Source organism: Penaeus chinensis, chromosome 18 (genome assembly GCF_019202785.1).
Source record: "Penaeus chinensis breed Huanghai No. 1 chromosome 18, ASM1920278v2, whole genome shotgun sequence".
Lineage (NCBI taxonomy): Eukaryota > Metazoa > Arthropoda > Malacostraca > Decapoda > Penaeidae > Penaeus > Penaeus chinensis.
The window spans coordinates 30605316-30627815 of NC_061836.1; the positions used below are offsets into that span (position 1 = coordinate 30605316).

Below are 22500 nucleotides of genomic sequence, written 5' to 3' on the forward strand. Positions count from 1 at the left end.
ATATTATTATCAACACCATTATTATGAACTTAGTCATCATGACTATTACCAATCATCATCACCACCATCGTCATTATAATCAATGTTACAGCTAGGGTTATCACAGCAATGATCACCACTGCTATCACTGCAGTTGTTATTACTGTTACTATATCTGGTATTGTAACAGTCCATATCACTTTTATGAGCCATTTTATTACTACCATTGTTATTATTGCTTTTTTTTTACCCTTGTGCCGAATAATATTACTAACGATAATGATAATGATAACAATGACAACAATACAGAATAAGGAAAAATAATGTTGCTTACCTACCCCCCTTTCTATCCACTGCGACAGAGTATTAAGGCCTAATCAAACCTGTTTTCGGTTCCACTGTGCATAGGCGCTTATATCATAGAAATGTGAACTGTGTGTCATGTATCACGGCATGGTTGGAGGATAGAGAAAGCAAAGTGGATCTGAACCTGACTGGGATTTTTCGGTGAAAAATGAGATCTAGTGTAAATACTTGGTATGGTTTTGCTATGTTTTGCATTTTACTCACAAGGGATGAATCACATTCTAGAAATTCGTTTTATATTACACTCATTCACTTCCTTCCATTCTTGTCAACGTGTAGCAAGCGTCAACAAACAACTGTTTATACAATGAACCAGCAGCTTAATGTATATTCATCCGCTGAGTTTTGGATACCTACCAACTTATTGTCGATTTTATAATTTGAGCCCCGATACAAAGGACCTTTTTTCAGTTAAGGTAAATGCAGGAATCAAAGGTCTAAGGGGAACGCCTGGTTAATGAATTCTTAAAAAAGTCAACACAAAATATTATAACTTCATGTTCGTTTTTCTTTCTTTCTTTTAAGAATACCTGAAAACAAACAAACAAGATAGTGGTCTAAGAACTGACAAGTTAATTATTCATGCATTAGCCAATCGGTATTTTGTACGTTTAACTTAACTACGCGCCATTCCAGATTGAAGAATCAGCGTTAGTCTGATAACCAGAGTCAAGGACAACGCGCCCTTGAATTACTACAGTGGCTGAAGATAACGGCGATAGCACAATGGGCGTGTTCTTCATTCCAGCTCGCCATCAATCTTACAACAATTACTGGTCGTCAAATTTGAAACGAGATAGGTCATTCTGGCGAGCTTTGGCAAAGTTGAGTAATTTGGTTTTACTTTTTTTTTTTCTCTCTTTACAATATTTAAAATACATCCTGTATCCTGTAGTTCATTACTGTTATTGCAAAGATCAGGTGCAGTACGGAAATTGCCACAATGAAAATGCTAAAAGATAATAATTAATGATGAAATGACTACTATGAATAATATAGCACTGTATTCCTCACAGCATACAGTTTCACAACAATATTCAACTACATATCTTCCACACTGAGAGTGCATTGACTTCAGAATTTTGCAACAGACGAAACCGTGACTTCAGGCTAACGCGTGGTTATCTCAAATCAAATCTTTGTACGCGGGCCAGGGTTCATTTTTTATTGAAATTTGAGAAGGGGTGGTCGAGATCTGGATTCTATTCATTTTTTAATTTATTTATTTATATGTTATTTGTATTGTTATTATTGTTATAATTATTAATATTTTATTTTTTTATTATATTTATTGATCTATCTATCTATCTATTTTTAGGGGGAGAGATTCTATATTTGAAAAGGGATTTTTTTTTCTTCTTCTTTTCTTTTTTTTGGGGGGTAACGTGTTGTAGTATTGGCTGAATTCCGCGGTATGCTCGTAGAATTCCACAAATACCTTCCTGGTCCCGGTCCAATACTACTACTACTACTACTCTACTACTACTACTACTACTGCTGTTGTTGCTGCTACTATTACCACTGTTACTACTGTTGTTTTGTTGTTGTTGCTACAGCTGTTACTGCTATTACTACTACTACTATTAACACAACCACTACCACTGATGACGTTCGTGATAATAATAAATCTTTAAACAGACAGATAAAACGAGATGAAATTCTTATATCAACCACCGTAGATAAGATAGAAGCAGCAGAGATGTACTATCTATTAAGAAACCAACAAGGCACCCTTTATAGATGTCACTTTGCATTCACGTTGCAGATAATCCAGACCACTATTGGCACTCCTCTCCCCTGGCCCTGCCACCTCCTTCATCAGAATAGGCTTCTGGGCGACCTTGTGACGGTCAGATATTCGCCTAGTGCTTTTTTTTTTTTTTTTTTTTTTTCTTTTTGTCGTGTTGCTAGGACAAAACCTTTGTATTCAGGAGATTCAAATGACGTGGGTTTCAGTGGGGGCCATGCTTTAGGAGGGGGGTCATGTTGCGTGTCTTAGTATTGTATTTAATTGTAATTGTATTTCGTGATGGCTTGTTGTCTTGACTTTTTCGTATTTGTGTTATTAAATGCTAAATGTTTTACGACTTGTAAGATTAATTTGAAGATAAGGAATGAGTTATGTCATTTAATATACAGTAGAGTTAATAATAAGTACGAAAGGCGGTTAAGGAAATACAGAGCTAAACCATAAAAAATATCTCCTATTAAGAATCACCTTTACGGAGTATCACATCCACAAACGAATGCAGATCTTTATTTTAGAAAACATCCTATTTGCCCTGAATAACCTTGAATGTTCTCTGGCGCGTCGTCTGCTACCCTTTGTCCCGATACGCTCACAGATCACACCGGTCATTTAGATCCATTTAACAAATATCCCAAAATTCATGAGCAACACTCATAACAACACATCAAATGAAATTACTAATACTGATAATCTAGCGGCTACCTATAGTACGATAAGTGAAGAAAGATGAAAATCAAGTATAGGGGAAGTCTCGCGCAGGCATTCGGACGAGAACAGCTGATCGCGTCCGGCTGCCACGACAGAGCCAGTCGGGGCGCGGCAGGACGAGCACCCGGTTGCAAGGCGGATTCGGTGTGGCACCCTCTATTAAACATGGCACTCACGTCGGTTACCAAGTCAACCAAGGCCTTCGATGGCCAGAAACCGGGAACCAGTGGCTTGAGGAAAGCTGTCAAAGTGTTCCAGCAGGTGAGTGGTTAAAGCCAATCTCGTGTAGCGTAACACAGGTGTTTACTACGTGTACTTTCTCAACGTGTCGAGCCATTGGAAATTTATTTTATTTCTTTTATGTAGATAGCCTATATGGCATGAATTTATATTGATTACATGGATTGTTATTTTGGTATACAGTAATTTTATTCAATCGCTATAACTGTATTGCGGGTTTTATCAGTAGTTTCCGATGTCTGTAATTCTGTCATATTCAGGGATGAATGAAATCGTAAAATATAAAGTCCTAGATTTATGACAACATCTGGCATTGCTTAATTACAAAATGCCATCAGATACATTTGATTCCTGTCATTATTTTGTAAAATATAAATGATAATGATAATGACAAAAATGAAAAATAACTCAAATTGATGATATAACCTGGTTCTATAAGTTGAGTAAATGGCCTTTGATTACTACATGAATTAAGGGCATAGTATTTAATAATAAATTTATATGTCAAGATGATCTGGTACCTGTCAAGTGTCATGCATCCACATTTATAGCAGGAGACTTTATTATTCATGTGATTTGTAAATCCTTGTGAAAAATGCAAGTTATAGTTTTATTGTGTTTTAATACAGTTCACTTCAGTTGGCACTGGCTGGAAAGAAAGTGAATGTCTTGATTAAATTTACTTTCTATTTGAGCCTGGTGGTTGATCTGCCATGATTGATACTTTGGTGTCATGCATAGAAAAGTTTATTTGACATATAATCTAAAAGAAGGCATAAGTACATTTTATTGCAGTTGAGTGTAAAGACAATTATTTTGAGATTTCAAATGTTTTAACCATACTTTTACTCAATTAGATTACAAATATCTACCCTAAATAGATTTATATATTCATAACACTGAAATTTGATTCCCAATAGATTCTGATCTCACTGATACACTTTATCATACTTGAAATTATCCTTTATTTGATATAAAAATATACTTAATAATGATTTACAATTACTTTATCTTTACAGCCAAACTACACAGAAAACTTTGTACAATGTATCCTGAGTGCCATGGAGGGTGCCCTACCTGGCTGCACCCTTGTCGTTGGAGGCGACGGACGCTATTTTGGGAAGCAAGCTGTTGACATTATTGTTAAGATGTGTGCAGCCAATGGGGTAAGTTAAGAGTTGCTTTTGTCATTTACTTTTCTATTGTTCAAATCAAAAAATTCTATGTGAAGGTTATCATGTTTGAGATTATTTGAATATTCTAGATCATTACTTCAGTTAGAATGTTGTATATAGTATACTATACTTCTTTTCTGGTCTTACTGAGGGCTCTAACCACACCTGTATATAGTACACAAGTGTATAGTGTTTTATATCATATAATTTGCCAAGTGTCACTTCATATGGGATAAGCCATCTTTACTGGATATGTTTTCATTATGATTAAGTGTTTGGAATTCATTAATATATTTTGAATTATATATAAATATTTAACAGTAATCCATACTATTGATATGATTACCATACCTTAAAGACATGAATCATTAGCAGCAGTTTAGATACTCACTTTTGAATATATTAAATCTCCTCTCTCTCTCTCTCTCTCTCTCTCTCTCTCTCTCTCTCTCTCTCTCTCTCTCTCTCTCTCTCTCTCTCTCTCTCTCTCTCTCTCTCTCTCTCTCTCTCTCTCTCTCTCTCTCCCCCCCCCTCTCCCCCTCTCCCTCTCTCTCTCTCTCTCTCTCTCTCTCTCTCTCTCTCTCTCTCTCTCTCTCTCTCTCTCTCTCTCTCTCTCTCTCTCTCTCTCTCTCTCTCTCCCTCCCCCCTCTCCCCCTCTCCCTCTCCCTCTCCCTCTCCCTCTCCCTCTCTCTCTCTCTCTCTCTCTCTCTCTCTCTCTCTCTCTCTCTCTCTCCCCCTCTCTCCCCCCTCTCTCCCTCCCCCCTCTCCCCCTCTCCCCCTCCCCCCTCTCCCCCTCTCCCCCTCTCCCCCTCTCCCTCTCCCTCTCCCTCTCTCTCTCTCTCTCTCTCTCTCTCTCTCTCTCTCTCTCTCTCTCTCTCTCTCTCTCTCTCTCTCTCTCTCTCCCTCTCCCTCTCCCTCTCCCTCTCCCTCTCCCTCTCCCTCTCCCTCTCTCTCTCTCTCTCTCTCTCTCTCTCTCGCTCTCTCTCTCTCTCTCCCTCCCTCCCTCCCTCCCTCCCTCCCTCTCCTTCCCTCTCCTTCCCTCCCTCTCTCCCTCTTTCTCATTTCTTTCCTCTCCTTATTCTAAGACAAGTTCCTTCATACTTCAGGTCCGCAAGTGCTTGGTTGGTCAGAACGGCATCTTGTCCACCCCTTGTGTGTCGTGCATCATCAGAAAGTACAAGACAGCTGGTGGCATTGTGCTTACAGCCAGCCATAACCCTGGTGGACCTGACGCTGACTTTGGCATCAAGTTTAATATCTCGAATGGAGGTTAGAGTCTTAGTAGTAGGCAGCTTTTTAAAGAGTATTTTTTATCGTTTTTTTTTTTTTTTTTTTTAATCTTTTCATTTTTTTTTTTTTTTTTTTTTTCTGTCTCTTTATCTCTTTCTTTTTCATCTGTAAATCTATATTTTTGTTATGTTTCCTGTTTTTCTATCAATAAAATTAAAATATGTGATATTCTTTGAATTGACTTTTTTAGTTCAGCTGTTGTTTTTTTTTTTGTGTGTGTGTGTGTGTGTGTGTGTGTGTGTGTGTGTGTGTGTGTGTGTGTGTGTGTGTGTTTGTGTGTGTGAGAGAGAGTGAGTGAGTGAGTGAGTGTGGATATATTTAGTTTAATTACTCATGTGTTAAATATGCAGTGATATCAAGGACACAATGATCTTTCCAAAGATCATTGTTTAATCATAATCCAGTCTTCTTGTTGTATATTTATTGGGACTTGCTTGCTCTAGGACCTGCTCCAGATGGTGTGACAAACAAGATCTACAGCTTGACCCAGTCCCTGGCCGAGTACAAAATTTGCCCCGACCTGAAATGCGACATTGAAACCATTGGCACACAGGAATTTGAGGTGAATAATCAACAGCTTCCTTTTAGTGTGAAGTGAAGTAGAATGCAAAGAGCTTGTTCTAGAGTGGGTAAATTTCATAGAAAAGCGATATTGATTAAAAATCGAAACAAAGGGTCATTCTGCAACTCACTAGTTTTCCATAAATCTTCCCTCTAGGTTGATGGAAAGCCATTTACCGTCGAGGTGGTTGACTCAGTAGCAGATTACGTGGCATATATGAAGGAGATCTTTGACTTCGATGCAATCAAGGGACTCCTGCATGGAGCCAACGGAAACCCACCTCTCAAAGTCCTCATCAACGCTATGCATGGAGGTAAAAGCAAGAGGAACAGATGACGGATAGAAATTATTTTCATGTTTTGTCGAAAGTTGTGTTTTTGTGTAACAATCAGTTTTTCTTTGGTCGTGTATGACTCCTCTTTATTTTTTGTTGAATTATCCAGTTACGGGACCATACGTTCGCCGCATTTTCCTGGAGGAACTCGGGGCTAGTCCAGATAGTGCTGTCAACATTGTCCCATTGGAAGACTTTGGAGGTATGTTGTGTATACATACTGTTTGTTCATGCGTCATTTACCATTAATGAGTCATAACTATGTCATTTTAGGGATACAGATATGTTGAAGAAATTAAAAGGTAATATTAATTTCATGAATTATGTTCAATTCTTCCAGTGACGTTTTTAACATTTCTTTGTTCAGGTCATCATCCTGACCCTAATCTTACATATGCTGCTGACCTTGTTAAGGCACTGAAGGAAGGAGAATATGGTTTTGGTGCCGCCTTTGATGGAGATGGTGTAAGTCAAATGTATTACTTTGGTTTCAGTTTTAACCCTATTCCCTTTGGAAGATCTTTAACAAGAGGCCCAACAGTTATAGCAATACTTCATGAGTTGGAAATCATAATTCTCAAGGAAGAGTATAGAAATTTGTTCACCTAACTTTTCTCTGTCTTTTTATTGATAGGTGTGATATTTATAAGCAAACTATGTAAGCCTGTTGATCATAAATACTCATAATTATGATCTTAAAGAACTTATTAATCCACAGTCTACCAACTATTGTAACTTGACAGGATCGCAACATGATCCTCGGCTACAAGGCATTCTTTGTGACACCCTCTGACTCCGTGGCAGTTATAGCCGACAACACTGACTGCATCCCATATTTCAAGAAAAATGGAGTTAAGGGCTTAGCACGTAGTATGCCCACAGGATGTGCCATTGACAGGTAATGTCCTGATGAAAATACAAGTTAGGAAAAAAGATACAGAAGTGTAATCACTATTTTTGTTTTCTTGCATTAATATTGTAAAATTCCAAGGCAAAGAATCATATATTTCACTGACAGTACAAGATGTTACAGTATTAAATATTAGTCTACAAGTAACTTTATCACCATAGTCTTTGTAATGGTTATTTTGGTGTCCATAGAGTTGCTGCGAAGAAAGGAATGGAAATATTTGAGGTTCCTACTGGCTGGAAATACTTTGGAAACCTTATGGATGCTGGAAGGTTGTCCATTTGTGGTGAAGAGAGCTTTGGGTAAGTGAATCTTTCTTATTGATTATTTTTATTTATTTTTTATTGTAAAAAAAAGAAAAAGAAAAAAGGTACAACACCTAACTGAAGAAACACCTTCTTACTTTACATGCATAGTGACAAGAGCTATTTACATTCCACCTTTTATGACCACCTGAAGCATGATGTGCAACTGCTTAGAGTAGATAGCAAGATTAATTAGCATAGGAAATTGTAATAAAAAAAGAAAATAGTTTATCATCATCATCATCATCATTGTTGTAGTTGTGTTGCTGTTATTATAACCTTGTTACCATTGCCTGTATGCAGAATAATAAGTTTACCATTGGTATATTGTTGGAGGTTGTGTATTTATTGATTTATTGATTTATTGATTTATTTGTTTATACCCTTTTTTTTATTTGGTGAATTGGTAATGATGCTTTTCCTGAAAACTGAAAGAGGGAGGGACTTCATGAAGATAAGGATTTGAAATATGATAAACAACAGGAAATGAAGACCCTTTGTTCTGATGGGAAGCACCTTAGACCTCCAATTTAATAAACTGATAAGAGGGAAAGGATAGCTGTTGCTGAAAATATAACTTTATAATGTAATAATAAAATAATTTTGATAATAGTGGTAGACTTTTTAGTAGTTTTTGTTTTATATCTGAACTTTGAGGTAAAGTGGAATTCTCAAATTCTTCTAAGATGCACAGGAGGTGACTTGGGTGTTACCTATTTGCTTGTAGAAACCGTTGGTGGGATAATAATAGGACTGAGAGCCGGTAAAGCTCCCTTAAAAAATTCATCCAGCTTCAGTAAATAAACCTGCTCAAAATCTCCTTTCTCATCTTCAGTACTGGAAGTGATCACATCCGAGAGAAGGATGGCATATGGGCCGTGCTCGCATGGTTGTCCATCCTCGCTGTCCGCAAAACTACAGTTGAAAAGGTTCTGCTAAATCACTGGCAAACCTATGGAAGGAACTTCTTTACTAGGTATGTTTTTCCTGTACTGTGTATATCCTGTAGTGAAAGGTTATGAAAAGTAAAGCATCTGTTTAATGTCTGTTTCAGTGCATAGTGATAAAGAATTGGTAAAAGCAAGATTTGTCTTAGATGAAACTTTAACATTATGCATTATGTAAAGGGAGGAAAATGTCTAAGTGGATGTCTTCCATGTCATTTCACTGTTACAGACTTCATGAGCTTTACTAATTCCTCACAGATACGACTATGAAAACTGTGAAAGTGATCCATGCAATGCCATGATGGCTACTCTGGATGCCATGAGTGGTGATCCTGCCATGGTTGGGAAGGAGCTATCGCATGGGGGAAAGACGTACAAGATTGCCAAGATTGACAATTTTGAGTACACCGACCCTATTGATGGAGCTGTAGCGAAGAAACAGGTCAGTTCCTCTTGTCCTTTTTTAGACTGGGAAGTAGTTTGGTTTTTGTTCGTAGAAGATTTGTATGTATCAGTTTTCCTTGTTTACATTTTATCTTTATTTTTGATAAGATATCATATGTTTATAATTAAGTAGTATATATTCTAGGTTACTTTGGTACTGCACTTGGCGTCTTCAGTTATCAGTATCAAGTAGTAAAGCAAAAGAAATATTCAGTCCTGTATACAGCAGTAGTAGTAGACCATATAAATGAATTAGAAAAATGCACTCCACTCTCTTTTTTTCTTACTCCCACATCAAGATATATAAAACTAAGAAGAAAAAAAAGAAAGTGTTTAATTTTTTTTTTTTTTTTTTTTTTTTTTTAATTAATAATACCTAATCCATGAAAAATTAACTGTTGCTAATGACATTGCAGGGAGTGCGCATTCTGATGAGTGACGGATCTCGTGCCGTATTCCGACTCAGCGGCACAGGAAGCTCGGGTGCAACAGTTCGCATGTACATTGAGAGCTATGAATCTGATGCCTCTACCTACACAAAGGATGCTCAGGTATGCTGCATGGCCACCTTAGGCAGTTGGCATGAACCAGAAGAATTCGTTAAACAGTGAAAGATGTTAGAAGTGACTTAAATTATGGATGTGAGAAGTAGGGGGGGGGGGGATATGATGTCTCTAGGCATGACTCCATCCTTTAAGTTAGATGTCATTGTAGTAATGTGATAATATTTAGCTATTTAGCTGGTGATAACTTGCATCTCTCTCTCTCTCTCTCTCTCTCTCTCTCTCTCTCTCTCTCTCTCTCTCTCTCTCTCTCTCTCTCTCTCTCTCTCTCTCTCTCTCTCTCTCTCTCTCTCTCTCTCTCTCTCTCTCTCTCTCTCTCTCTCTCTCTCTCTCTCTCTCTCTCTCTCTCTCTCTCTCTCTCTCTCTCTCTCTCTCTCTCTCTCTCTCTCTCTCTCTCTCTCTCTCTCTCTCTGTATATTTTTCATGAATTGAAAGTATATTAACCTTATTTTCCTTACCTTGCAGGAAGTCCTCAAACCCCTAGTAGAAATTGCAATTAATTTGTCCCAGCTCCGTGAACGCACAGGTCGCCAGGAGCCTACAGTCATCACTTAAACATTGGGACAGCAAGGGTGCCAGTAACTCCGGATATTATGTGAAATGATGTACTTGAATGAATTTAGAATAAAGACATGCTTCTATAAATGTCATTATGTACTTTTGTAAGATATGAATATTAAACAAAATCAGTGTGAAATGGCAAGAAATAGAGAATGCCAGGAAAGAACTCTCATCCTTTTTTTTTCTTTTTTCTTCATCAACATTGTTATTGCCTGAAGTGAGAAATTCAGTAATGGAGATGTGATGTGCAGTGATTTTTTTAAATATGTTTTAGTGAACAATGAATTACTGAAAAGTAAGCCTTTTCTTTCTAAATGTTAAACCTTCATTCAACCTTTTTTTTTTTTTACTGAAAGTATGCACAAAAGTTATTATTTCTGTTATTCTAAATAAAACAAAGACAAAAGTCAGCGATATTTGTTGTACGAGTTCTTCTAAGGAAGTTGTTCAGTTGTTTATTCTTCTCACAGTTGATACTGAGCTTTGGTACAATGATACATCCAAGAGGTTAAATAGAAATAGTTTAATATCTTTTTTTTTTTTTCTTTTTTTTAGACAGCAATACAAAGTTGTTGTTTTTTAATATTGCTCGAGAGGAGAATGCTAAATTTTCTTATTGCATAATGCCAATATATTACAAAGTGATTTGTAATAGAGGATTTACATTATTACAAATTTAAGAGTAAGGGACTGGTTCAATAATTATGGTAATGATAGCAAGTAGACTAGGTATGGAGAAAACTCTCTATTTTCTAGTGCATTTAATACACATGAAGAATACGCCAGGAATTTTGTGTTCTACTTTAGAATGAAGATAGCGACTGTCTCTCAACACTAATTCTAGTTTTTAGACCAAAAAAAGTTGTATAGAGATGATGAAAATATTAATTACAACTAGTTATTAAATTTAAGACAACATAATTGTATAGGCAGTATGTATTAAACACTAACGGGGCTTTTTAAACTTTAGTAGAAAATGCTGAAACAAAACTTTACTTTGAAATAGGCATTATCACTATATGGAATTTGTTGAAAGAAATTAGTCAATAATCAATGATAGTTGGTATGAAATTTATGCGCATCATTTTAAGTACTGCAAGGTTTCCAAGATTAATTTAACTTATCATACATGTTTTACCTTCAATAACCTTTTCCTGTGAAAGGCAAATCATTCAGTTACATTAAGGGCAAGTTTTAAAAGGAGGACTAGTGACCAGCAAATACATTTATACTCCTTTTTATTAAGATAGTACATACAAAAACAATAATTTACCATCACACTCTAAAGCCACACAATATGCAAGTCGTTTCATTCTTAAGCATGTGTCACATCTCTGGTTATCAGTGGAATACAATGCAACATCTTGCCGTTAAAGTTTGAAAACACTTGAAAGTAAAAATGCAATTCCATGATTTCGGACTTCAAAAAAATAAAATAACATACTCAAATAATGCCTGTGAAATTACCTTTTGCTCTCGCATTTCTTCAGCAAAGAGGGAAGATTGCATAGATCTTCCATGACACCAGATTTCGAGTCTGGCATTTAACAGTGCCTACAAAATGCACAAAAAACAGTCATCCCATTCAGCTCAACCTGTCATTCAAATATAACTTTGACTCTGTATATACAGATCTCATGCATCCAGATAGACAAAACCTAAATTGTTAATCTGAAAGCATCTAAATAAATGTACTCTCAAAATGACAAACTAAACACAAGCTATTTCTGCCATACTCAAGCATTTCCCTATACAGATTTTAATTATATACGTAAGACTTCTTTCTGCTGTATTTTGAGATCTATTCTGAAGGTGACTGCAATGATTCTTTTTTTTCTAATTAATTCGCATCAAGTGATTAAAGTTAATTTTTGCATTAACATGAGATGGTAACAGTTGATGCAACTGATCAATCTGGAGCATATCTGTCCTCATGCCATGAATCTAAATTTAAAGAAGTTTGTGGCAGTAGATGTGTCACTTTTAATTTATTTGCAAATTTGTTTTTACCTATAACAAATAATTCTATAAACACTTCAACAGCTAAAAATATAATTATAAAATTTGCAAAGCAAGAAGACCAAGTCATTCCTCAATAATCTTATTATACAACGTTTACATTTTAAAATACATTCAAGAATTCAATGAAATTAGACACTAACACTAGAATTTCCTGAACGTGAGATTTACAATATCCATAACGATGTTCAAACATGCCAATTTCCAGCATAAAATAATGAATAAGAAGGCTTGATAACAATGACTAAATGCTCACATGTTCACAATACTACTGATATTTAAATTTATCATGATTCAGAAAATATGCAATTGAGTGAAATCATATTTTTTTTTCTTCTTAGTAGACAACTTTTCTTTCCTAAGTAAAAACAACATTTGGGCTGACAGAAGTGTGTGCTCCATAATAACTAAGAAATCCTCTCACAAAAAAATAAATCTTTATAATCCATTAATGTACAAAACAATTTGTTCTTTCCTGATGGTGAAAAGGGATGCTGATCTCTTCAAGTGGCAAGGAGACAAACTGCTGATAAATGCAGTCAGATTAATAGGCAGCTTGATTACTCTTCTTGTCTGCAAAGAAGTTCTTCAGTATCATGACCTGGCCGACTGCAATGACCAGAATACCCAAAGTCTCCCCCACAGCCCAGAAGAGGACGCGTTCGTTAAGGTCCTCGGCTCTTTTCCGTGACTGGGCCTCCTGTAGTCGGTGATGGGTCTGATAATCTATTATAGAGTTCAGGTTCTCGTGAACCTTTTGTGAAGATGACTCCATCTGCAAAAAGATATGGTATACAATTGTTTTGTTTTGAAGTCGAGGAAAAAAAAAAAGTGTAACATAATCCAACAAAATATAAGTATATCTTGTGGTTCTATACTTTGGTATTATAATCAAGAGAAAAAAATGAAGTAAAAAAATCATAATAAATTAATAAAAATGGTAATATAAATTAATATCAATTAATAATAATACTAGTATAAATACATTATAAAAAAAAAAAACAACCTTCAGAGATCAGGCCTTAATCAAGAGAAATATGAGCATACAAAATATACATTTAACAAAAGCACAAGGAATTACACAAAACACCAAACCTACTGAGAAAATCGGGTAACACTCACCTGGGTCATGGCGGTGAAATGCTCCCCGACGCCTGGAAGCTGTGGCTCATCGCCCACTTGAAAATCTACGTAGATGAGTTTGTGACTAAAGGTTGAAAACTCATTACTGAAGCACACCTGAGTAATTAATAACAAAAACATACAATTAGTATCAACAACAACAACAATATATATAATTAAACTGGATATTACTGGACTAATTCAACAGCAAAACTTTATCAAAACTTGGCTACACATTACAGTTGTAATTTTACTGAAGAATCAAAGTGGCCCAAAAGTAACCCATAACTCTGACAGGAAATTAGCTAAATGTTCAACACCTCACCTGATATGTCCCAGTATGGTCTGGAGTGAACTGGAACTGACCATACTGTTGCTTAATTTCACGGTACAAAATTTGTCGCGCAGGTCCCTCAACAAGGACATCAACGTCGTAGTGTCCACCCGTGACAACCTAGGGAAAGAACGTTCTCTCTTTAATAAAGGACCATTATACATGTAATCATACACTTGCTTACATTACCCTGATGCACCAACAACTGACATTATATTCACTTTAACCTCACAAAGTTTACTAGTCCATCTACACAGATTTCTGATATCTGATAAATACACAATATTACATCAAAATCTTTTAATCTTTTAAGCTGGGATGGCAGGACTTACGTGGCATGTCCACAGTGATTCATGTTGATTGGTTGCATTTACCCATAAATGGCTCTACAATTACTTAACAAGGAATCACTTACTAGCCCTACCTATCTCACATGTTGATCCTGTTCCTTGATATTTCCAAAGTTTATCTTTATTGCTATTATATAGCATTTAAATAACACTATAATCATCACAATGTTAATAATAATAATGGTATGTTTTAACAGCATTTAAAAAATAAGTAAATAAAAAAAAAATCCTTTAATATTCAAGGAATGTGTAAATCAGGTGAGGTCACATAGGTTACTAATTAACTCCTTGGTGGTTGTACATCTGTGCAGCCATTTGTGTAAATTCACAGTGGACAGTAGACAACTTGTACACATGGTTAGAACCCTTTAAATTATGTTTACACAGCAGTGAGGCTGACAGAAACAAAATTACTAGTTCCTTGACTCTTTCACTCCCACTCCCCCCCCCCCCCTCTCTCTCTTTTTCACTCACACACTCACTTACTCACTCACTCACTCACATATTCACTCTTTCACCCACTAATTTATTCACATTCATTCAATCATACTTTCTCTCTCTCTCTCACTTGTTCACTCACTCTCTCACACACTTATTCATTCACTCTCTCACTCACTTGTTCATTTACTCACCATTCATTCCTTCATTCACTCACACACTCTTACTTGAACTCATTCATTCACTCACACACTTACTCCCACTCACTCACACTCATCTTCTTACCCTCCCTCTCCCCCACCCAATACAGTATAAGGGCCTGCTCCTGTACCTGCCAATGCTCTTACATAATTCTCTAAAACACCAGAGAATATATTCTTAAAAATTCCGTTTTATGACAGCTTTGCTTTTTATATCTGGCCTTCTTCATATGACAAGGCAATAACCTAAAAATTTTACTTTAAGGTTGACTACATCCACAAGGCCACAGTGTCGAATCTGACTTTCTCTCTGGAACTGACATGTCACCTTTCATGTCAACCACCATGTCTTTATATCTTCAAAACTCTTAAGAAATAAAATTACAGTTATTACACAAAAAAGGAACACTTGTCATGGCCTCAATCACAGGTAAAATGCAAGCTTCTAATCAATTCAATATAACTTTCTCCATTCAGGATATATAAGCTTAGTAATAGGACAGATTTTACCAAAACTAACATTTGTTTTATTACTATGATCTGGTATTCATTCCTGACTCTTCTTATAATAAACAATCTTCAATAACCTTCTGAGTAAACAGACCCTTAAAGGATTGTATATCTGTAAAATAAACAATTCAGTATGACAAAGGAAACGACTGCAAACATTTTCACCAAATCCAAATCTGAAAACAGTGACAGGTGTTATCATATATAAGCCAATCATATAAAGAGCTGAACTCACAATATATATATAGTTAGCTGCCTATAGTGTGTCCACAGATGAGCAATAATTTGTATATTAGTTAAACTGTATGATTGCTAGTTTTTCAAACTTTACATATTAATAATACTTGTGTATTACAAGATATACTTAATCACTAAGCCAACATCAATACCAGTTAATTTGCTTGTAAGAGATATGATAGTTACAGGTAAAATTGAAGGAATTTTTTTTTTTTAACAGCTGTAGATTACCATTTCTTTACCATTTTTCAACATATGATTTCCATTCAAGGTTTGAGCTCTACTGTCCAAATCACCCAAATCTGACACATGACTAAATTAACTAGATAGAAAAACTGGCAGAGGAGAAGAAACTATATATATATAATATATATATATATATATATATATATATATATATATATATACACACACACACACACACACATATATGTATGTATGTATAATATAGACATACATACATATATACACATATATAAATATACAAATAAATGCATTTACATATTATATATACATATATTAAAAATTATATACCTATACATATAAATGCATATACATATTATATATACATATATGTACAAATTATATACCTATACATATATACATATCCATATATTCATATACATATACGTATATACACATAAACATATATACATACTATACATATGTACACATATACATGCATATACATATATACACATATACATATACATATATACATACCTATACATATGTACACATATATATCTTTTATCTCTCTATCTATTACAGCTAGATAACTAAATGGCAGTATTGCAATAAATTTTACCAATGAATCAGCTGTTGTTTTTACAATGGGAATCACAGTGGTATGCGTGATATATGCATCATCATCATCATCATCATCAATGGGAAGCTAATGCCAGCGGGGGCACATAGCCACATCCACCCTTCGCTTCCACCTACAAGGGGCCCTCGTGGCCCGGCCCATCTCTAGCTCCTCACGACAGATTCAATCGATCTGCCCAAGCCACAACTTCCTCGGTTGTCCCACAGGCTTCCTCCACCCACATATATGCCAACAATCTTAACTCAAAAACAACAGTGTTAAACTATTCAGAAATTGCCTTGGCCTTCTGAGTCTGGCAAAAGCCTAGAAATCTTTAAAAAGAGGCATAAAAAATGTAAAAAACTTGCCATATCACCAAAAGAATGGAGGCTGTAGCTACTACCTGACAGTTTGCCACCATCAGGTTGGACTTAACCCCATAGCCATGTCTGGGATGACTACATGCCATTTCTACAGAAATTTTAGTTTATTATTTGTAATCAGTGTGCTTAGTTAAATATTTGTCCTTCTTATCTCATCTGTTTAACATTTTCCTTGAGTTTCGATAAGATTCTTTATAATTTTATAATTGTTATTGTAATCAGTATTTTCATAATGTTAGATCAATAATAATGTCAACAATAATAACCACCCTATTGATATCAGAAGAAAAAATATTTTCCCACATTAAAGGAATGGGGAAATCAGGCGCAGTCACAAGGGCCTACTAATTAACTCCTTGGTGGCTGAGCCAATGTGGAGCCATCCATCTGTATGCAACACCACCAACAACAAAAATTAGTAGTACATAAACCTGCAGCCAGGGAGTTAATACAGTTGCCTTTCACTACCTGATCGCAGGAAGAAGCCCCAAATAAATATAACCATAAATTATAAGATACAAGTCCTATCTAAAGAGGCAGTACCAGTGTCTTCAATTATCTATACACCATAGATGGATTCAGTTTCCACATATTAACAGACAGGATAATAGATGAAGAATGGGGACAAATGGATTTATGTGGCACACTTCAATGCCATATCTTTGCTTAATTCCATGCTAACTGGTAATACTGGTGAAGCTATATATTTTTAAATTTAGCCAGCTGCTTTCCTTTTTGCAATAAGAAGATAAAAATCTCTTGGGAGGTAACAGAACAATGCCACATTCACACACACTCTCTCACAACAACACTCCCACTGTATATATGTTGTTAGGAAATTACATTAATCCAAAGTTGGAAAATAACTATCTTTGGTATTTAAGTCTAATATACCAAGATTATAATTTTTTTCCAAGCCTAAAATTCATTACACTGCTGTGCATGTCATTCCCAGACTGGCATCAGTCAGCTTTCTATAAATTGTTCACAGCTAACAGGTTTGAGCTAATAAAAATGTCAAAAAATGTCTATACAATGTGTATGTTTATTGAGACATGGTTTTCATTTGGTAATGCTAATCCCTGTCTTAAAAATCTAACTGCTTAATATTTCTAGTAAAGTTTCAGTGCATGACCATAAGACTTTCACAAAAGAGGAACACTAGTGGATAAATTAAATTTAAGACAGTTTTATCTAAGACATTCCAGTGCAAACTAAATATCAGTTATTTGATACAGAAATACGACTGTGACAGCTTCTATGACCTTCAGCCTTCTTTGGTAAACAACTTTTGCATAAACTGGTGTGCACCTGTTTGAAAAAGTCAGCTACTGAATAATACAATTCTGGACATTGTCTAGACATTAACTGATGAAACTAGCTGCAAAACTGACAGGCTAATCATAAAGAAGATCAGTTTCATTGTGAAGTTTGAATATTGGTAACAGTTCAGGCCAGCTCTTGTACCATTAAGATATAAATGTGATTGTTGTATTAGGTTCACTAAGGGATATAGATTGACAATACCCAAGTTTTTCATCATATAAGGAATCGGTTCAAGCTTTATCCTGCTTTATCTTTGTGCACACATCAGTTTTTTTCTAAGACATGTGTGTGTGTAAACTAAGTTGGACATCATAGGCTTGGACAATGGATTCATTGCAATCATTACAAACTACATGAGAAATTCGGAATCTTATCAATGAAAGTCATACTACTGCAGGTAAAGAATTTACTGTCTTTACTGTTAAATGGACAGATTTAATATTTTCTTACAGCTGAATATGTAAAGGTTGATCAATTTAAAAATTTCCATGATCAAAAAGACAAGAGCAGTAATGAAATTCTGATTGTCGAGCATGGCTATAAATACCTTGCTGCAGTAATTTTATTTTTCACAGCACCAACCAACCTTGTCATTATCATTTTTCATTTCCATTGTTCAGTGTAATATACATGAATCTTCTGTTGAAAATAGAAAATATATGATCCAGAAAATAATCGAAAGTATTGGTAACTGCTTATGAGGAGACCACATTTTGAAATAACACACAAAAAAAAATTACCTAGTAGAAAACAAAAAGTTCCAGATGTCAGTACAAGAAATAATCTGCAGACAAATGAAGAAAAAAGATCACAGAAAGCACTGCTCACAGCCAAAGTCAAGTCCATTTGATGCTCCTGAACTTATATTATACTGAGGTAAAGAGGTTTGTTGGGGGGGGGGGGGGGGGGGGGGGGCAATGCTCCTATAAACACTCTCCTCATGCAGTAACATCCAGTCACAACAACTTGGATTGCTAAATAAATTTTGTGACAAGAAGTTGGGGATTTCTTCCGCAAACATCACCGTACATACCGAAAAAACCTATCTAACCTGAGGGCTTTGCCTCCAGACCCCCATCCAATTGCCATATTTCCCTATCAGGAGCTTTTTCCTCAAACATTGCCTTCACTTAAATATGCACTGCAAGATAAGAGCTGAAACTTGGGAACCCCGAGTAGACTTAGGCTGTGAGCTGGGCTTTCCATGATTTTTTTTCCTTTAGTTGTGACATTATCATTTGTGTCTGTAGATTATTTCTTATACTGATGACTGCAAATTTTGGTATTTGTTACCAAGAGCGATGCACTCTCGAGAGACTAAGTTCCAAAATCAGATTTTTTTTTTAACCCCTTCCCAACGGGTCACACCTATAGGCGTCATAACTATACGCTCAAAATGTGGCGTGCGGCTGTCCTGCCGCGGCAGCGCCCCAAAGCGCTCCGAGGCAGTGATTCGGCTTGATGTACAGAATTCACCCGCTCAAAGTCGGCGCGTTGCCGTGGTTCGCCAGAGCGTAGAGTTTTTTAAAGTTTTCTAAACCCATAACCAATGGGTTAATATATTTCCTCTACCCGATGATCCCCCAGGTTACCAAGCGGGTAACCTGGGGGTTGAACGGGGAGGAGGGGGGGGGATAATGGACGCCACTGAATGTGAATAAGAACCTGCAGAAACTGAAGTGATTTATGAGATGTTTAAAGGAGTTTTTTTTTAAATCTGAACCAAACTTTGTCTGACAAATGCAAAATAACGTAGCCCTGACACAGCAACTTTTAAACCCATTGCTGACGGGTATGGCATGTACGTACATGCCATGCCCACTGTGACTTTATATGTTTAATTGTTTTAACACATTGTACTAAGTCACCAGTGAGCCAGTTATGAGTACTGCCTGTCTCGCCAGTTCACCTTTTCAATGATTTACGAAAATATACTACATTATCTCATTTTGCTGTTACTAGTGTTTATAACATTATAGTAATTAATGTTTATAATAAAAATAACCTCCATCGATATTTAAAGCCCTAGTAAAAAATATGTTTTTCGCACCAATTCAAGGAAAGGTGAAATCACGTAAGGTCACAAGGTCAACTAATTGACTCCTTTGTGGGTAAGCACTAGCAGAGCCATCTATGTACAAAGACAATTCACAAAAAATATAAAAAATGCGCACAGCATTTTCCCAATTTTTTATTCATTTTCCCCGGCTGCAATGGGTTAAAAACTATAGAAATCAAACCTGTCATTCGGTAAAAATCTACAGGATTTCACATAATACAGATCCCTGTGGTAATCATATATATAGCCAATAAACCAACCTAACTTTAACCCTTTGGGATTTATACACTACAATCCATATATATATATATATATATATATATATATATATATATATATATAGTATAGAAGCTTGAAGGTAATGAATACGCCTAGCCAGGCCCCTGGACTACCGTGGTATCATATGCACCAAACCAGGGGGCTATGCTCCATGGACCCCATTATTAGTATTTCGTGCCGAGTGATATCCATTTTATTATAAAGAACATTAGCGACATACCATCAGTGTGAAGGGTACATATTTGCTGCACAATCACAAATAGTCTTGTTTGGAAATTGAAAGATGCTCCGTGCAGATTTGAAAGAAACCCTCAGTAACAAAATGATATATAAATATAAAATCAAATGGACCCCAAGTCACTGACCACAGAAGTTTGAAGGTCCTGCCCTGGCAAATGCTTAAAGGAAACTGAGGAAGTGAATGAATGTATAATGTTCTGATATGGGAGGCAATTAAAGTAAACAAGCAGTAATGTAGAATTAATAAGGAAAAACAAAATAAAAATTCATACACATTTGAGAAAACAACCAAAGGGATCTAGTAGCATAAAAAAACAAGAGGAAATATAATAAGAAATATGAAAAAATAATGATTAAAATACATATGTAAATAATCAGACACGATTTCTAGGGTTGTCAACAGAAAATGGAATTAAGGAAAACTTACGTATGGAAAATGTATAAAATGGAGCTATAAAAAAAACAAGGCATTGAGGATTCTGGCTGTGTGAGGGTGTTGTGGACTTTGTCTCTGAGCAATGACAAGCAGTGGACATTTTCTTCATTTCTCAGTAAATAAGAGGCCGCTGCAGATAAGTCTGTATTGTTTTCTACTCTATTTTCCTATATTCTAGAAGATGGCAGTATCCATTTTCCTCTATCTCTGTGCGATGCTCTCGGTAACATGAACCCAAATCTTTGTCCTCTAAAAGAATATCATCATCAATTTGCCCTAGCTTAGTGCATCCATAGTGTAAAGATTAACCCTTTTATTATTTTCTGCCTACACATATTACTTTATGTATTAGGAATTAGTTTTTCTATTTGATTATAATTGTGCTCATTTCATTTTCGTGTAAAAAAAATATATTGAGGTATTACATGTTGCTCAACATTCTCATTATCAACTTTTGAAAGAAATATCATAGATAAAGTCTTATTTCAGTCATTCTGTTACATGCAAAATTATCCTTGTAATAAATGGCTGTGGGTAAAGAAACTATTCCAGCATACTTAACTTATACTACATGGTTGTGGGAATCAAACTATACAGTTTGTTTACAACCAACGGCATACACCGTTGAGGGAAAACTTGATATAATGTAATACGGAACCATTTAAATCTGGCAAGATGACATGGACTAGTTCCAAACTTGACATTAAACCACAAGGGCTATCTATCTTGCGTGAATTAACACACTCATTGTAAACTCAAGTGTATAGCAACAGTAGTGGAGACAGTAATTCATTTTTTCCCCCCACAAATATAACTAAACTTCATAACCTTTGCCACATCCTCATACATCGTCAAAATCGCAAACCACCACTGAAGGGGAAAAAAAAAAAAAAATTATCCCCGACCTACGAATGCACGAAATGTAAATAAATGAAACCCGCCCGAGGCCCTAAGACTAACGTAAATTTCCCTCCCTCCCTCCCTCCCCCTCTCCCAAGCCCAAGAAGCAAATCTCCCCCCCTCAGCCTACCTGATACTCGAGCGTGCACTCCGTTCCCTTCTCGATCTCCTCGTAAAAGCACTCCTTGGCGTTGTCTGGGAGCTCGAAGGTGAGCTCGACCGCAGCCGCCCTGGCCACCACACTCGCCGCCACAGCCACCAGCAACCACACCTTCTCCATGTTGTCCGTCTCGCTAGCACTTTCGTCACTTGGCCAGCATCAACTGGACATAATTAGGTTCGGAATGGGTCAGTAACGACGATAAATCCCGCGCACAATCACGTCTATTGGGACTTTGACAGTCGGGCCGCGTCTTCTGCTAAAATACGTGGCCGGAAACAAAATACAGCCGCGTTCAGCTAGGCGGGTCTGCTCGGGTTATGACATACATCGGGGTCTCGGCCAATCAGCGCGGTCTGGAGGGGAGCTGCAGCCAATCAGCGGGCGGAATCTGGACTGGAGTCGGAACTTCTTGCCCTTCGTGAACGAGGCCAAAATAGTGAGTTGGTGCTGCCATCTGTTGGACATGTAAGAATCTTGCGTTCGAATCATCTACTCGGTATTGGGAAATAGTTTTATTCATATTTTGTAGAAAGGAATGAGTCACTGTATGTATATATACTCA

At 36.3% G+C, this 22500-nt stretch overlaps 2 protein-coding genes across 2 annotated transcripts; one reads left to right on the plus strand and one right to left on the minus strand.

Annotated features, from left to right (window-relative positions):
• Window positions 1-2029: 2029 nt before the first annotated feature.
• LOC125034498 (phosphoglucomutase-1-like) lies at window positions 2030-10214 on the plus strand. The gene is made up of 14 exons (XM_047626318.1): window positions 2030-2194; window positions 2855-3064; window positions 4063-4209; window positions 5325-5487; window positions 5952-6070; window positions 6227-6383; window positions 6514-6606; window positions 6772-6869; window positions 7148-7302; window positions 7506-7616; window positions 8455-8595; window positions 8825-9008; window positions 9427-9561; window positions 10039-10214. The coding sequence occupies exons 1-14, from the start codon at window positions 2045-2047 to the stop codon at window positions 10126-10128; spliced, it is 1953 nt and encodes a 650-aa protein (XP_047482274.1). The 5' UTR covers window positions 2030-2044; the 3' UTR covers window positions 10129-10214.
• Window positions 10215-11357: 1143 nt separating this feature from the next.
• On the minus strand, window positions 11358-22250 carry LOC125034499 (transmembrane emp24 domain-containing protein 7-like). Its single transcript, XM_047626319.1, has 4 exons — window positions 21906-22250; window positions 13601-13729; window positions 13276-13392; window positions 11358-12928 (listed from the first exon to the last, which is right to left on the minus strand). Exons 1-4 carry the CDS (start codon window positions 22053-22055, stop codon window positions 12698-12700), a joined length of 627 nt encoding a protein of 208 aa, XP_047482275.1. The 5' UTR covers window positions 22056-22250; the 3' UTR covers window positions 11358-12697.
• Window positions 22251-22500: the final 250 nt, after the last annotated feature.